Raw genomic sequence first — 16,774 nt, forward strand, 5'->3', positions numbered from 1 at the left:
CCTTTTTTGGGTTTTTTTTTTTTTTTTTCCTCTTTTTCCTCTTTTTTTTTTTTAAAAAAAAAATTATTTCTATTGCGACTATTTTTATTTTTATTTTTATTTTATTTTTAATTTTTTTTTTTTTACTTTCCTGCGGGACGTCGGAGGAAACCCGCCCGGCTGTTAGCATGATGTCTTACCTCAAGCAGCCCCCATACGGCATGAACGGGCTGGGGCTGCCGGGCCCGGCCATGGACCTGCTACACCCCTCCGTCGGGTACCCGGGTGAGTCCCAAACGCGACCCCCCCACCTCCTCCTACCCTTCCCCCCTGATTTCGTTCGCTTCCGCGGGGAATTTTAAGGAAAATTTAAAAAGGAAAAAAAAAAAAAAAAGAAAGAAAGAAAGAAAGAAAGAAAAGAAAAAGAAGGGGGAGGAGAAGGGGAGGTGGAAGTGTGGCTTATTTCCCTACAACGAAATCTCCACGGATCTCCTACCGCGTCCGGGCCTGATCCTTCCCAAGTGCTTCTCTGCTCACCCCGTCTGCAGCGGGATGGGGTTCGGCCCCGCACAGCAGTGCCGTGGGACCAAGGGGTTCCATAAAGTGGGGTCCACAGAGCAGGGGGGGGGGATGCTCCAAGGACGCCCCACCGCGGGGTGCCGGGGCCGCGCGGTGCCACAGTGACGGTGCCTGCCTGCAGCCACCCCGAGGAAGCAGCGCCGGGAGCGCACTACCTTCACCCGCTCGCAGCTGGACGTGCTGGAGGCCCTGTTTGCCAAGACTCGCTACCCCGACATCTTCATGCGGGAGGAGGTGGCCCTGAAGATCAATCTGCCCGAGTCCCGAGTGCAGGTACTGCCAGGACCGGGGCACTCGGCGCGGTCGGCCATGCTCAGCCGGTCTCCCTGGGGCGTGCGTGGGCTGTGCTGCTCAGGGGAAGGGGCTTTTGTTTATTTTCGGTTCACTTGTAATTTTTTTCGATCTTATTTAATTTGTTTTCCCCCGTCCACCTGCCCTGCGGGGTTAACAGCCCCTGTCCTGCCTTGCTGCACAGCAGCGGCCCCGGAGTGCTGCCTGCAGGGTGGGTGTGCAGGTGCTGGCCCCTTCCCCGCGGACGTTTGTTGAGGGGTCCTGAGCTCGGTGGGCTGCCTTAGCCTCAAGCCCCAGTGACCCCAGTACAACAGGACGGGACACCCCACTCCTTGCTGAGGGCATTTGGGGTGATGCCGTCGGGGCGCGGGCAGGGCTCCGTGGGTGTAATGGCGGGGTGTGGGTGCGGGTGAGGCCGCCCGGCTGCAGGAGGGCAAGCAGAGCCCCCGGCTCCTCTCCCCGCCGCTCATAGCCCCGTTTCCCCCAGGTCTGGTTCAAGAACCGCCGCGCCAAGTGCCGGCAGCAGCAGCAGAGCGGCGGCGGAGCCAAGAGCCGCCCGGCCAAGAAGAAGTCATCACCGGCCCGTGAGAGCTCAGGCTCGGAGAGCAGCGGGCAGTTCACGCCGCCGGCGGCCGCCTCCAGCTCCTCTGCCTCCTCTTCCTCCTCCAGCTCGGCCTCTTCAGGGGCTGCAGTGGCAGCCGGGGCTGCCCCGGCCTCCTTGGGCACGACGGCCTCGTCCATCTGGAGCCCGGCCTCCATCTCTCCTGGTGCAGCCCCTGCGGGGGTGACGGTGCCCGAGCCCCTGCCGCCCACCGGCGCGTCCTGCATGCAGCGCGCGGGGCCCGCAGCCTCCGCCAGCTACCCCGTGTCCTACGGCCAGGGCGGCGGCTACGGGCAGGGCTACCCCGCACCGCCCTCCTCGTCCTACTTCGGGGGAGTGGATTGCAGCTCCTACCTGGCCCCCATGCACTCCCACCACCATCCCCACCAGCTCAGCCCCATGGGTCCCTCCTCGGTGCCGGGCCACCACCATCACCACCCTCTGAGCCAGAGCTCGGGCCACCACCACCATCACCACCACCACCACCACCAGGGCTACGGCGGCACCGCGCTGCCCTTCAACTCCTCCGACTGCCTGGACTACAAGGAGCCGGCCGCCGCCGCCTCCTGGAAGCTCAACTTCAACTCCCCCGACTGCCTCGACTACAAGGACCAGGCCTCCTGGCGCTTCCAGGTCTTGTGAGGGCCCGGCCCCACACCGACCCCCACCCCAGGCCTCCTCCCCGCTTCGGCAGCGGCCCCGTCTCTCCTGACTGATATTTATTTGCGTCCCGCGCCCCTCCGGCCGGGTTCTTATAATTATTATTTTTTTAAACGGAACGGAAGAGGACTTGGAACACAAAAACCCAAAGGCTCCCTGCTCCTGGTTGGCCGCGCTCCTGGGATGGATGAGCACCGGCTCCAGCCCAGCGCTGCAGCCGTTCCCTTCAGCTGATGCTCCTGGGCCACCGTCGATGGCGATGAACCCAATGCAAAAATGCAACTTTAACATTTCCTTCTTCTTTTTTTTTTCTTTTTTTCCCCCTAAAATTTTATTTTTATTTCTCAGTTTTTCTCCCCTACCGGGGCCACCTCCGTCCATCCGTCTGTCCGCCAGGGGCCGGTGGGGCTGGAGAGGAGGAGGAGGTAGAGGAGGGGAGGGAAGGGCTGCTCGGCCGACCCGCAGACCAAAAAACAAAAAGCTTTTTGAAAAAATTAAAAAAAAAATAATAAAAAGGAAAGAAAAACAGGAAAAAAAAAAGTTTTGGGTTCTTTTTTTTTTTTTTTTTTTTTGTTATTTTGTTTTTTCTTTTTTTTTGTGGGGGGGGGGAGGAGGGATGGGGGACTGGGAGGGAGCTGAGCTCCTTTGGGGTAAATGTGGGGAAGGGGAGGTGGTTTCCTGCCCCCTGCCGTGGCCCCGTAGATCCTTCAGCCATGCAGTGCCCACCAGCAGACCCCATATCGAACCCCGTGCTCACTCTCCATGCTCTCTCTCCGGGGGTTCTCAGCAGGACAGGCTGTGCAGGGACACTTCTCTGCGGGTGCAGGCTCCAGGCTGCTTTTAATTAACGCTGCTAATTGGTTCCCTGGCCGGGCTGCACCACGTTTCCCCGTGCGGGGTGGGCAAGCGCTTCCCAAAAGGGCTGAAACCCTGCTGATGCAGCGCTATGCGCTGGGGACCCACGGGCAGTTCTGTGCTGAGAGGGGATGCATGGCTCACCCCGGACCGACAGCACGGTGGGCACACAGCGGGGTGCTCGGCACCACGACCTCAGACGCGCTGCCGGCGTTTCCCTGTTCCCGCTGTCGGCTGCGACTCAGTGGGAAGGGGAGGGGGATTATTTCTCACGGCAATTTCCACCCCCAAATCCCCATTTATTTTCCAGCCTTGGTCTTGTCTCAGCTCCCAGCGCAGCCGGGAGCCCGGCGCGTCCCCAGTGTGGGGGGAGCAGAGGCACTGGGGTGCTACAGGTGCTTTGGGAAGAGCTGGAGCGCTGTTGGGTCGCCCATCTCAGAGCATGCAGGTGGAATCGCCACCGCCGGGCGATGCGGGCAGCGAGCATCCTGTGCCACCTGCTGTAGATAGAACAGCATTTACGGAACGGCGTCGGGTTTCTATGCCGGCACCGGCTGTGCTCGTCCCAGCGCCGGTGCCCTCGCAGCCCTTCTTTAGGCAGGGAAAAGTTGTCCCAGCGCCCACCGGACGCAGTGCAGTGCGGGCAGCGGTGAGCCGCTCTCGGCAGCTCCGGTCATTGTCTTGCAGCGGGCGAGAGAGGAGCCCTGCCGCTGCGCTCCACCTTATCCCATCGCCGCTAATTCGGGCACAAGAGCAGCAGTAACCGCATGTAAAATCCCACTTGGGTCCGAGCCCCGGCTGGGAAGTGCCAGCGGCGCTCCTGGTGCAACGCCGTTCCCTCGGTCGGGCATCAAAAGCTTTCGGAGTGTGCAGGGCTGTGTGCTGGGGACAGCAGTCCCCGCTCCTCCAGGATGGGACTTTTGCAAGAAAACCATCAGAGGATTTTATGGAGGGGAAAAAAAAAAAAAAAAAAAAAAAAGGTGAGATTTTAGGAAACGGCGCTTTGCATCTTATGTACATTTCTAGTATCACTTCCTGTATATTTTTAAGCCGAAATCCTCTTAGCATGCAAAGTAAATAGATTATGATATAGCGAAGGATTAGGAATCCCTGTCTGGTGTCGGATTAATCCCTCACACAGACCATCACTCGCGCTGACAGAATCGTGGCTGCCGTTCAGCACACAGCTCTGCGTTCCACGCTGCCCCCGCCGTCCCTGCGCACCGCCCCACAGCCGGGCTCGGGGCTCTGGGGGAGAACTGCTGGCCGACAGCAAGCACACGTCTTTTATTGTGCTCCATACAGGTGTTTTGCTCACAAATCGCTTCAGATTTAAAAAAAAAAAAAACAAAACGTTTACAGCTCATCTTCCTTTTCAGGACAGAAAAAAACAGTTTTAAGACGATGGTGATGGGATGGAAGGGGGAGGGAGCCCCGGAACCCGCCCTCACGGCCCGAAACCCGGCGATGCCGCAGGGCTCGCTGCCTCGGCGCGGTGCGAGGGGCCGATTGGGATCGGGGCTCCGATGGAACGGTGCTTAAGAGGCTCCGCGTCTTATTTTAAAGGCAAAATAATGGTTATTCAGCTGAGATGATACAGCAAGATATGAAAATGGAGAGCATTCTTAGCAAAACGCCGCCGACTGCGAAAGGCACAGAGGTATCCTGAGTGGAGATGTTATCGGCCCCTATCTCAATGGAACGGTTCTCGGAGCCTGAAGTGGAAATTCAAATCTGCTTCCGAGCACAGATTGCTAAAATATATAATATAGGAGAAGTTTATGGCTGCGCCCAGTGCAACCAGTCCATGCAGTCAGCAGGGAGCTGCAATTAGTCCATTTGTTAATGCCAGTGAGTGGCACGGGAACAATGTCACCAAGATGTAGGCACATGTGGGGCATGGCCATGCTTGCCATCATCGGTCTTCTTCTCCGCCTGGAGCTGTGCCTGGTGGGCTCTCCACGGATGCCATGGAAATGGTCACACCAGCCCCAGGTGCACGACTTGGAGAGAGCCTCTGCCCCTCGGCCCCTGCAGGGAGAAAATCAGGACAGCATGGATGGGGACGTGGTGCTCCCACTGCCACCCGCCCAGGGACAGGAGACAGCCCTGACCCAGCAGCACGGTGCAGGGCACCGCTCCCCACCTTCTCCCCCTCCCACCCCTCCAGTCCTGGCTGGAGCGTGAAACTTTATATTTTAGTTAACATTTTCATTAAAACATTCCGCCAGCACCTCATGGCTGGGCTAACGTCAGCGGGGAGCCAGCCAGGTTGTCAGAGTGGTGTGGGGATGGCTTTTTGCATTCCTAATACCATGCAAATAGTGATGGAGGCAGAACTATGTGCACGTTACCTCCTTCGTCTGCGCTGTGTCGGTGCACAATGGAAAACTGAGCCCTCAGTTTTTGTACAGGACATGACAACGCGCACCGCAAAGAGAGGGCATTTCATAACACAGGCTGGCGTGCCTGCGAAATGCGTGAAATACTTGGAAAGAGCTGCAGCCCAGTGAGTCATTGCTTTCTTTTGGGTTACACAGAGCTACTGGCTCCCCATGATGCAAGCAGAACCAGGTGTGGAGCCGAACACCCAGGGAAATGTCTGCCTGCCCCATCCCAAAGCATTTGTCTCTGCCCACAGGGTGGAAGCAGCCTCTCAGGGCGGAGCAGAGCCACACTTGTTTGGGATCCGAGGCTGCTGGGTAGGTCCTCACTTCTCCAGGCTCAGGGGCTTGCATGCCCCAGCTTTGTGACTTGTGCTCTGTCTGAAGAGAAGCGTTCAACTCCCACCAGCTGAGCACTGCAGACCTACCCGCTTGTGTGCTTTTTGCATACACTCCTTTAGAAAACTTATTTGCAAACCTATCTGGCCTCAGCAAGGCAGAGCTGGTGGTGCGGCGTGGGAAGGCTGTGATGTGGCGTTGAGCCCAAAGGGGTGTTTGATGCAAACCAAAGGATGAGGAGCGATCACGGCTGGAGCTCCCTCCTGACATGTGCACCTTTCCCAAAGTAGCAATAAAAGGAGCCATCAACATCTGATGAGAGTGGGGTTTTGCAGCACAGGAATAGGGCTGCACAGGCAGCGGTGGGGCTGATGTCCCTGGAAGTGCTCAAGGAATGTGGAGATGCAGTGCTGAAGGACATGGGCAGTGGGCATGGGTTGAGGTTGGACTTGCTGATTACACTAGTCGTTTCCAACCTTAGCAATTCTAAGAACAGGGAGCTGATATCACAGCAGTCACCATGAGCAGCTCATGGAGCTTTGTGTGTCAATGGGATGGTCCCAATGCTCAGCCTCCTCAGGTGTATTTCCATTAGGCTCCAGGAGCAGAAAACAGGAGAAACCTCATCAAGAGGTTGGCAGCCTGCTCCCCAGGGCCTCCACTTGTTCTGCCAGGAGTGTCCTGGTAGCCAACAGAAGTAGGGAAAGAGTTGGAGGGGATACCACCCCAGACCCTGGGTCTCCTGATTTTAAACACCTGGCTTTGCAGGCTGAGGCTGCCTGATCCCAGACCAAGACATGGTTCCCGTTTGGCCCCATAGGCAGTGCTCCTTTTGACTGGAAAGGCCTTCCAGTATCCCTCAGACAGCATTGTGCAAAACCTTTCTGGCTGACAGCGAATCAGCTGAGTAACAGCATAGTTACTTTGCAGTCACCAGGCACTTTGCCTTCAGCACCTCCAGTTCCTGTAAGTAAGCAAGATTCACCTCCAACATGGAAGCAACAAAGCAGCTGAGATCCATGTTTTCCAGAGATACTGAGGCTGGTAAGCAGGGTGCTGGGCAGCTTGGCCTGACTCCTCTGAGGCTGGGTGCTGCTCCACAGAGGCTATGACCTAAATAGCTTGCTCAAGATGCTCAGCATGTGGAGTAACACATGCAGGGAGGGACCTCTGGGATCACCTGGCCCAGCTCCGTGCTCAGAGCAAGGAGACGGGGCCAAACACAAACTGCAAGTCGGGACTGCCCTCACCCATCACCTCACGTGTGCCCCTGCATGATCATGCCTCTGAGCTGGGCACTGGAAGGCCATGGCTTTCCTCAAGGAAATCAATCTCAGCCGACTGCTTGAGCACCAGGCAGGCTGGCAGCCTTGGGGACAGGAAGCTTTCTCATAGCCAAGAGCATGGCGGGCGAGGAGGATTGGGCCCACATCAGGTGCATTTCTCACTGGAGACTCCAGGCTTTTTGTGCTGGGTCACTTCAGCATTTCACCAATGCAGAGGAGCACACAACATATCCTCCCCCTCATAGTCACACAGATCATCCTGCAGCGCTGACTGTGCAAGGGCTGGGCCTTGGTGTGCTCCCCTCAGCGGCACTGAGTCCGGCACGGTGAGGGCTCCCTCTGAGGCAATGCATAGGCTGTGGTGGTAAAGGGACGGGGAGCAGGAGGGTGCAGGCCTCAGGACCTTGGGGACACGGAGACTTGGGGATGGATGCTCTCGTACAGCTCTGTGAGGGGCAACACAAAATGGCAGCGCAGATGTGGCCCTGAAATGCCAAGTCCAGCACCCTGCCAGGAACCAGAGCTACTGCCGAGCATGGATTTGGGGTGAGCGTTGGATGGGCAGAATGAACGGCAGCACTCAGGGTGGGTAACAAACAGGAGGGTACAGGGAGCCAGAGTGTGCATCAGCCTCCAGAACACAGGTTTCCAAGCACCATCACAGGTCATGACAACCTAGCAGCACCGAGCGAACATCACGTGGATGGCTCTTCTGCCCCACACCAAAGCACACAAAGGGCTCCTTCACCCTCAGCACATCTCGCCTACCCACAGCCCCAACTGCTCACAGCTGCTGTCTTTGAGCTCATTTACACAACACAAGGTCTTTTTCTTGCTGTTCCTCCCTCAACACAACCTGTTCATCTACACAACCGTGGTGACAATCCAACTAACTTTTGGATTGATTAATTGCTCACGTGGGGTGAGGAGCATCCTCCGCCCAGCTCAGGAAGAACACAGAGCCAACTAATGTCCCCAGACCATTCCTGCAACCCCACCTCACTCCATATTGCATCCTCAGGCCACCAGAGGGGACAGCCCACCACCTTGGTCCCAACACAGTGAACTCCGTCACCCGCTGCCAGCCACCCCCATCCTCCACCCGGCCTGAATGCTACAGAGGTGGGGCAGGCATGTGTTCTCCAGCACTTCAGGACTGGTAGAACAGCTCTTAGAGCACAATTTCACTTGGCACAGCTTTGCAGTGAAAGAAAGAAAGAAGTGCCATCCTGCTTCGCTGGAAGGTTGAAGCATTCTTTTTTTTTTTTTTTTTTTTTGATCTGTTTGTACAATGGCCAAACACTGAGTACTTCAGCCTCAAAAATAAGAGTTTCAATAAGAACTGTAATCAGGAGGAGGCTAAAATAGAGAAAGCTTTCTGCCTCTACCCATGCTGCTGCCACGCAGATTGTATTTTATGTATTTTTTCCCCCTGTAAACTAGAACTGGAGGAGCACTTCAGTGCAGCACGCTGCTGACTCATCAGGCAATGTATGTGCTCTGTTGGCACCAACACCAAGCCACCCAAGCTGGCACCAGCCCAGGCCCTTACACACAATGGGTAGCTGCTATGCTTGGGGATGGGGCACAGTCCTGTTTCCCCCCCCCCGACCCCCCCCCCCAACTTGTGTGGCTCCCAGCCATGGAACAAGCACCCACACTGCCACAGGGGAGAAGGACTGAGGCTGGTTAGAGGAGAAGAGCTAGGCCATCTTTTTTTGGCAGCACCTTGCAATTAAATCAGCTTTAAGTGATCATGAAAACCCAGGATAGGATTTCACTCCTCTCTACAGCAGTCTTGCTGCTTGAAAGCAGCAATGCAAGTGCCAGCTAACTCACTGAGATGAACGTGGGTTGAGGACAGCAAGGGCTTTCTTGTGTTCTATTCAGCAGCCAGTAGATGATGACCATTTTTGACTGCCACGCGCTCAATCTGACACAGCCCTGTCCTGACCATGCAGTACGCAGAGCCCTCCTACCAATCCCAGCGAGAGCCTGCAGGCAGGCAGCTTGCAGGAGCAGGCTTGGGGAGTTTCAGGAAGTTGCAGAAATAAGAGTAAATAACAACAAGCAGGAATTAAAAATAAATAAATAAATCAGATGTGCATTACCTGTTCTGTAGGAACTGCTCTCAAATTTCCTTTAAAAAAAAAAAAAAAAAAAAAACAAAACAAACCAACAACACAGAAGATCACCATGTTATTTACATTCCATTGAACTCGTTGAAAAACCCAAATAAACAAGGGCACGGCATTAGGTAACTCTTTCACTTTTTTGATAGGACACAGCTATTTTATATCCTGTTATTCAATGGCTCAATTAAAATATTTAATACATCGCTCCTGCAGGTTCATACATGTAGGACACATATATTCCTTGAAACTCTACGCCACATTAAAGCAACAGTGATTTGTGCACACAGGGCAAATTGGAGACACGGGGCAGCAATGGGATCGGGTTCTCACATTGTGCCCGCTCCATGGGTGCTGCTGGCAGTGGGATGCTCACAGTGCACTGCTTGGGGAGCTGCGGGGTGCCTTGTGAGGGCTGTGCTGTTGGAGGTGCTGGGGGTGAGGCTTCAAGTTACGGCTTGAGCAGAATTACCAGCTGCATACGTCAGAGAGAAGTCCCGCTGGAGGCAATCAGTGCCTCGCTTGGTGCCAGCTGGGGTGGCCTCTTGTCTCTCCAGGCAGGGCATTCTGGCTGAGGGGAGGGAGTCTAGAGGAAGGTAGGGGACTGGCTCCCTTCTTACAGCCCCATTGTACAGGCAATGGACACCCGGCAAGACAGGGCAAAAAAAATCCCTCCTCCCTGCCCAGTTGAGATTGCAGGATGACTCTCACTGTAGTGTTCTGCTGGAGTACTACTCCATTACACTGCTAGGCTACTTTGGATCTGGTCTTGGAGGAGCAGGACAGCTATACGCATTTGCTGCAGAACTGCTGCAGAAGCAGTGTGAACTGCTGCTTTGCTAACTTAAAGCTGCTGGGGGACCTGGCCATTGCACACCCAGAGCAACACCAGAACTAACAGACACCTTGCTTGTCTTCTGACTGTGTCAAATCTGGAACAGCACTGCAGGATCAGGAGCTTCACAAGATCAGGAGACTGACTTTCGACCTGAGAGCAGGCACCAGGAGCTCTAGCTGGCACCTGCTGCAGAAGTCCCTCTTCCTGCTGTGCAAAAGAAGCTCAAGGCTTATTTAATTCCTAAACCCAACTCTTTGTCCAGATACTAATCACTGTTACTTTTCCATCTCCATACTGCTGCATACAGTCAGAAGCAACCTGGCTGCTTACCTTCCTGGTGCTCAGAAGAGGGTTTCTCCATCAGGGAGGTGACACCTGCTCCAGGCTCCCCATCACTATCCTCCACCAGTCCACAGCAAGTGGATCTTAAAAAGAAAGCAGATGTGATAGGAGTGGAGGGAGCAAAGGAGGCATTGCAGAGCAGGTCTTATCAAAGCATATAAGATAACTAATGGGCAGATAGGGCCAGGCTCTTTTCAGCAGCAACCAGAGACAGGACAAAGGACAACAGGCACAAACTGAAAAAGTTTGGTTTTCCCAATGCCTTTTTTCTCCTCTGTACAATCAACAAATACACAGTTAGTAGAGTGGTGTGGTTAGGATGATACTTTACAGATTTTATAATTAGAAAGACTATGGTGATGGAAAGAGATGATAAAAATAAATGAAATGCTCACCCATATCCCAGACACAGCAAAAAATACTCCAAAGGAAACAATCTCCAGAAAGAGACCCTTCCCCAGTGGCAGTCAGCCCTTAAATGGGGTCTAGGAGAGGTGTAGCCAGGCTCCACACCCCTTCTGGTCACACAGCTGAATTGCCTTCACCTGTGCTCCCAGGGCTGACTCAGTGCTTTTCCCAGGTGATCAATCAGTGGTTCAGGCCATGATTCAACAGTTCCCATACACCCTCCTACCAGTGGAGAGATGGCTATGCAAGCAGCTGGGCATCTGCCATGCAACTAAAAGCAATGCTCCTCATCTCCTTTCCCAAGCCATGCTTGAGCTGCAGTAATGCAACTCCAGGTTGTACTAAGCTTTATTGGTTCAGCAAAAGAAACTAAGAAACTTCATTGGAGACCAGATTATGCTGGTTGCAGAAATAAAGAGATTCTTCTGCTCTTTGACCCCACTATCTGCTCTGTAGTACCTTGATCAGCTTTCTTACATACAGCCTTGGATTCTGCCGAGACCCGTAAATTGCTTTTTTGGCTGCCAAATTGCCATAACCCTTCTATTTTTATGTTTTAAAAGAGCTTAAAACCGTCCATCCTCTTTGGACATGTCTTCAAAATTGACCAATACTGGGAGGATTTCATGTATATCCGAAGGCTTAGAAGAAGATGTTACTTTTACCCGGCTTCCAGTTTTACTGTCAACAGACATGAAAAGCCCAGCGGGGATAAAAGGAACTTAACCAGTTCTGTCTAATGCATATAAATCTACCTAAGAGCTCAAGGCACTGGAAATACTCAATGCGCTGCATTTATCTGAGCCTAAGATAGTGAAGTGGGTCTTCAGCCCATGTGCCACATGTCCCATCCAGATGCCAAGTTAATATGAATTAGGAGACCGGGATGAATAAACAAGGTCAGCCCAGGCTGGGCCAAATTGAATCAATGCAAAATAATTGTCAGTATTTTCTGTCAGCGACGGTGGTTTATCTTGGCTCGGGATTCTCGGCGCTGTAGGTTATAGAATGCTTTCAGTGGAAGAGTTGGCAGACATTGTATTGATTTTTCTTTGTTTTGTGAATGCTGGAAAAAATTTCCATTAAGTCTACGTGGTGCTCATGTGACAAAGCCAAATTTCTTTTTCAAAACTTTTCGTGCTTCAAGTGAGCTAATGTGGCCATATAGCACTCTAATTTCATCAAGAGGACCTTTGTCTGGAATCAAGAGGCTGTGCAGTGCACCTCAATGCATCTTGAGCACGTATTGGCTAATAGGAGTTAATTTTGAATCGTCAAGGTGCTGTGCACGTGCTAATTAATTTGCCTGACGTACTGCGTCTGTTTGCTCCTGCCACCTTCCTGATGCACATGAAGCTCCTGTTGCCTTCACTGGTGCTGAGCAGGGTTGAAGGATGAGTTCTCTGGTTCTTTCTCTCTATGCTGATTCCACTGCCAATGCATATAGATAGGAAAGACTGGTCAGGTGATCTGCTCTTAATGCTTCAAGAGGTGTGACTGGTTTACAGTTCAAAAAACACAAGCATGCCTCTGAGCTTTGCATAGCAACTTCGTAGAGGAGTAGAAATACGTCTGTTCTTCAGTACATGAAAAGAGACAGGAAAGTTTTATGATAAAAAAAGACTGAGATCTTGTAAAAATATTGGATCTTACAAAAACTGCCCTTATTTACAGGCAGCACAAGAGTTATGCTGGTCAGAGCATCTCCACAAATAGAAAAACAAATAGGGAAAAAAAATGAATAATGAGAGAGAACAAGAATTGCTGGGCTGTAGCATATCTGCTGTTTGGAAGGGCAGAATGACAATGGTCAACACCTAAGTCAGAGATGGGACTTGTAAAACATTCCCTGTTCTGTGGTACAGTGCAAGATACCACACAGCAAATAAACTGCCCTGCCTGGAGCACTGCCCAGCACTTTTCACAGCCACAGCTCTGTGCACACTGTTTGGAAGGTTGATTACATGTCAGCACTGCCATCACGTGCAACTTCCATAAAACACTGCAGAGTTACTCCAGTTTTCTTTGCCATCTGTAATACTCATTTTAGCCCCAAAAGAAATTTTCTGCTTTTTGGCTGTTAGGGCAAAACAAGCAGCTGGAGTTCGCCCACAATAGGTTCTCAGGGAAATACATCTTCAAGACTATTTTAGGATCTATCATTTTGGTCCTGGTCACAGGCTCTGCCCTTCCTCGCTAGGCAGAGCCAGAAATGAGATGGTGGTGTTAAGAGTTAATTGATTTGTTAATTATGCAGCCTGAAAACTGCACTTCTGTTACACATATGCTCCCTGAGGGACATCAGTAGCAGGTTTATTAAGCTAAGCTCTGTCTTCAGAGCTTGCCTGGGGCCTTTGCCTAGATGCAATTCATGAGATACATCTCAGCTGTTCCAAAACAGAAGGATGGTCTGTGTTTAAATATAAGAGAAGCAGCTGAGGTATGTGCTGAATATGATCTTCCAGAACCTTGGGTGAGATAGAAATTCGGGACCATATCTGGGTCTGATGGGTGGTGATGTTTGGCAGTGACACAAGCCAATGATTTTGGGATGCAACTAGCTGGTCCAAAGACATAGAGCCGAAGCAGATGAATAAAAGACTCTGGGAAAGAACAAGGAGCAGCCATTGAGTGCTGTGCTTGCTAAAGACTGAAAAAGTCCCACTGTGGTGTCTTGCAGAGGTACAGGGGGCTCTCCTCGCCAAAGGCAGCACAGCCTGGTAACTTTGCTGTGTACATCCGAATTTATGCAGGCCAAGTGTATGTGAGCACGTGCATGTGCATGTGAGCATGTACTGATTTTGTGAAACTTCTGATTTACTTGCACAGATAAGGCTGTGGGGATTTAATGATGCCAAATATTGATGCTCAACTTGCAAAGAACATTAGGAAGTTGGATGCTAGGTTGGAAAGGGCCTCTGAAGGCCATCTGGTCCCATTCGCTTCTCACAGCAGGTTCAGCTGTTAAGTCAGATCCAGCTTCAAGGCTGTGGTGCATGACCCAGCAGGGACCTGTGGCACTGGTGAACACTGGGCAGCTCACAATGAGAGCAGCAATACCTCCCCTTGTGCTAAGCTTGGGGCAACCCTCCTGAGCACAGAGCTGAGCTCATCACCGCAACCACAAGCGACATTTGCTGTATGATGTCATGGTATGCCAATGTGCAGGGGAACAAAGCAAATAAAAGCTATAGGCTAATGTTGCTCCTCAGACTGCAAATCAAGACCTTCATGACAAGGTCTCATGGATTTCAGTGATGCTGAGGAGGCAAATCAACAAGGTGCCCACAGTAATACACACAAAGCAGGGCTTGGCCAGGACAGGAGGCTGTATGATGCCTGGGGTTGGGAACAAAAAGGAATTGTAGTAAATCTATTACTAAAATGGAGTTTTTTTCTCTTCTTTTTGTCTCGAAAGACTTCAGAAGCAAATAGGAAATGATTCAGGCTGTACATTTATCTCACTGGTGAACAGAATACATAAACACCAAAAACTAGCATTAAGCAGCGTGAGGAATTGTGTAAGTCAATAACAAAACAAAAAAAATGGCCAAGCTAATGAACAATGGAGGGCCTTTGGAGATGGGAGGATGCGTCCTGGTTATTGATTTTGAAACTGCAGGTAGTGGTTGAAGGCTGTGGAGAAGTGGACAGTGAAAATGTCAGATATGCATTTATGATGTGGGAAACTGGTTAGAATAACAACGTTGCTGTGCACTTCCTAAAATGCTCAGCTGCCATTCCATACACTTTGCAGTATTTTAAGGTGTTACTGTTGCCATGTTTCAGGTGAATTCCCAGAGGCAACAGAGAGCATGTAAGTTCTAATTTCAGGTTCCTATGTTGAGCCAATTTAAAGACACTTCCTAAAATGCTGCTTAACCATCTACCCATCACAGAGCAGGATGTTTCCTGATGCCTCAGATTAGGCAGCAAAGTCTCCAGTAATGCTGGAGTATCCTGGCCAGAGAGATGAGCCATAAATGTGATTGCGGCCCACACAGAGTGTGCTCAGCACGACTCTATGCAAACAGGATGACTCACCAATGTGGAAGTTCAATGCTGTACTCACGCTAAATTTACTAACAATGTTTTTACATACAGTAAGGACAGAAAATATACTCACTATAAATAAATAACTATTTCTTTCTTATCAGGGAAAACACGAGAAACAAACTATTTTTTGATCTCTATGAAGAACTGTTTCATTCTCATTTCCAGTAGGTTGCACAGGTAGGCATCCAGATGGGTCCTGAATATCTCCATAGAAGAAGACTTCACAACCTCTCTGGGCAGCCTGTCCCAGTGCTCAGTCACCCTTTCTGTAAAGAAGTTCTTCCATGTTAGTATGGGACTTCCTATGTTCATGTTTTAGACCATTATCCCTTGTCTTCACACACTTCCAAGAAGAGCCTGTCCTCATCCATTTGCCTCCCACCTCCCTTTAGATGTTAGTTAGCATGTTAGTTTCTCTCACACTGAACAAGTTCCAGGTTTTATTCAACTTCGGCAGAAGTGTGCTCTCATAACATCATCCTGGGGATTTTGATCCCAGAGCTGGTGATGAGCTTACAGGCTCCAGAAAAGATCACACTGGATGTTTAGAAGAGCTGCTTACACCCCACCTACCAAGCACAGCATTTCCATTGCTGCATTTCTCTCTTCTGCACATTTATTGAAGCAGTGTTTTAATTCAAAAGTGGTTGTGATGGTGCAAGACAAGTGGAGCCAGCAGGAACAAACACAGCAGCTCAGCTCACCTGTGGGAAGAGGCCAGCACAGCCGGGCTGGCTGTGGGCACGTCGCGCTCAGTTTGGTGCTCTGGGACCTGACCACCAAAGGCCTCGTGCGATGTATCCTCTTCATCTGCATGCCCCAGGAGTTCTGCAAGACCAAGCAAGTTATGGGATCAGGCCGGCTCAATGGAAAAGCAAACTGCCAGCTGTTTGTCAGGGGTCGCAGAAAACCACATGCTTATGTACCTTTCACTCTTGACTTCTTTCCCTGAAAAAGAGTCCATGCAGCTAACCACCAGCAGCTGCTGCCATAAGGATCCAAGTACAAAGGGACGGGACGGGACCCCCATGCTTGTGTAACTTAGGATCACTGGGTCATTAAGGTTGGAAAGACCTCTAAGATCATCCAGTCCAACTGTCAGCTCATCCCCACCGTGCCCACTAACCATGTCCACATCATCACATTTCCTGAATTATTCTTACCTTTGTTCCAAAAATATTTTAGTCAGTGATCAAGTCCTGAAGCCTTCAAATGAAGGACATGAAGGATGGGCTTTCTATTCCCAAATTCCAGACTGAGCCCTTTGGGGAGGGGAATTGCTTCAAAATACAAAAGAACTTGGAAATACAGAGGAGGAACTGCATATTCAAGGTGTGACACTTAAAATAAATAAACAGCGTAATCAAGCCGCAGGCTGGCAGAATTTGGATTAAGGAAAAATGCTGTTACAGATACAGACATTCAAAGATTTTTTTTCTCAAAATCATAAGACCTTTTTGCATTTATTTATTTTTTTCTTTTTTTAATCCTGTTTTTCTGCCCTTGTTCTCTGCCTTCCTGGATCCTGTATAAGCTAATCTGTGTGATACCCATGGCAACACCATGGGCAGTGCAGAGAACATAATGCTCCTGTGAGCACTGCTATACTGCTACTTTACATTTTGACCAGGGACTCAGGATGCTCACCAGATTAGGAGGGCAAAGCTACTTGTAAGCATTTCTGCATCTCTCAGTCCTAAAAAATGAATGCTGTCAGATTGCTGCAGACTATTCCTACACTCCATGCTACCCAGATACTATTAACGTCTGCGATGTGCAGGAGGGTGATGTATAGCAGCTGATTGGGCTTCCTAAAGTATCCCATCTTTTCGGAGCTGCCCTTTCCCAAGGAGGGAATAATGTAGAGAATCACTGCCAGCAGCCAACTCAGTCAGGGGCCACACTCCAAGCATGCACACAACACTGCGATAAATAAATAATAGACTTGCCTTGAATAATAAACCAGCTTTGGTGCATTTTTTCCTTTATCTTGAATAAAAAATACAAAGAGGAAAAAAAAAAAA

General features: G+C 50.9%; 2 protein-coding genes across 2 annotated transcripts in view; one reads left to right on the top strand and one right to left on the bottom strand.

The window, feature by feature from the left end:
* Positions 1-167: 167 nt before the first annotated feature.
* OTX1 (orthodenticle homeobox 1) lies at positions 168-2,092 on the top strand. Its single transcript, XM_042822680.1, has 3 exons — positions 168-264; positions 680-831; positions 1,337-2,092. The coding sequence occupies exons 1-3, from the start codon at positions 168-170 to the stop codon at positions 2,090-2,092; spliced, it is 1,005 nt and encodes a 334-aa protein (XP_042678614.1).
* Positions 2,093-4,023: 1,931 nt separating this feature from the next.
* The window catches only part of LOC122161166 (WD repeat containing planar cell polarity effector), a 137,745-nt gene continuing 124,994 nt past the window's right edge, over positions 4,024-16,774 (bottom strand). Inside the window, exons 17-20 of the mRNA XM_042820356.1 lie at positions 15,455-15,578; positions 10,275-10,369; positions 9,086-9,114; positions 4,024-4,996 (exon numbers count right to left, since the gene is read on the bottom strand). Of these exons, the coding sequence (XP_042676290.1) occupies positions 4,946-4,996; positions 9,086-9,114; positions 10,275-10,369; positions 15,455-15,578 (299 nt within the window). The 3' untranslated portion in view covers positions 4,024-4,945. The remainder of the gene's footprint in view (positions 4,997-9,085; positions 9,115-10,274; positions 10,370-15,454; positions 15,579-16,774) is intronic.

The sequence above is a fragment of the Centrocercus urophasianus genome, unplaced genomic scaffold (genome assembly GCF_019232065.1).
Source record: "Centrocercus urophasianus isolate 14NV4802_14NV808 unplaced genomic scaffold, USGS_Curo_1.0 seq_10, whole genome shotgun sequence".
NCBI lineage: Eukaryota > Metazoa > Chordata > Aves > Galliformes > Phasianidae > Centrocercus > Centrocercus urophasianus.

Coding starts and splice junctions, on each gene's coding strand:
- OTX1 (XM_042822680.1), top strand. CDS start 168: ATGATGTCTTACCTCAAGCAGCCCCCATACGGCATGAACGGGCTGGGG. Junction 265..679: donor CCCCTCCGTCGGGTACCCGG/GTGAGTCCCAAA, acceptor GCCTGCCTGCAG/CCACCCCGAGGAAGCAGCGC. Junction 832..1,336: donor TGCCCGAGTCCCGAGTGCAG/GTACTGCCAGGA, acceptor CGTTTCCCCCAG/GTCTGGTTCAAGAACCGCCG.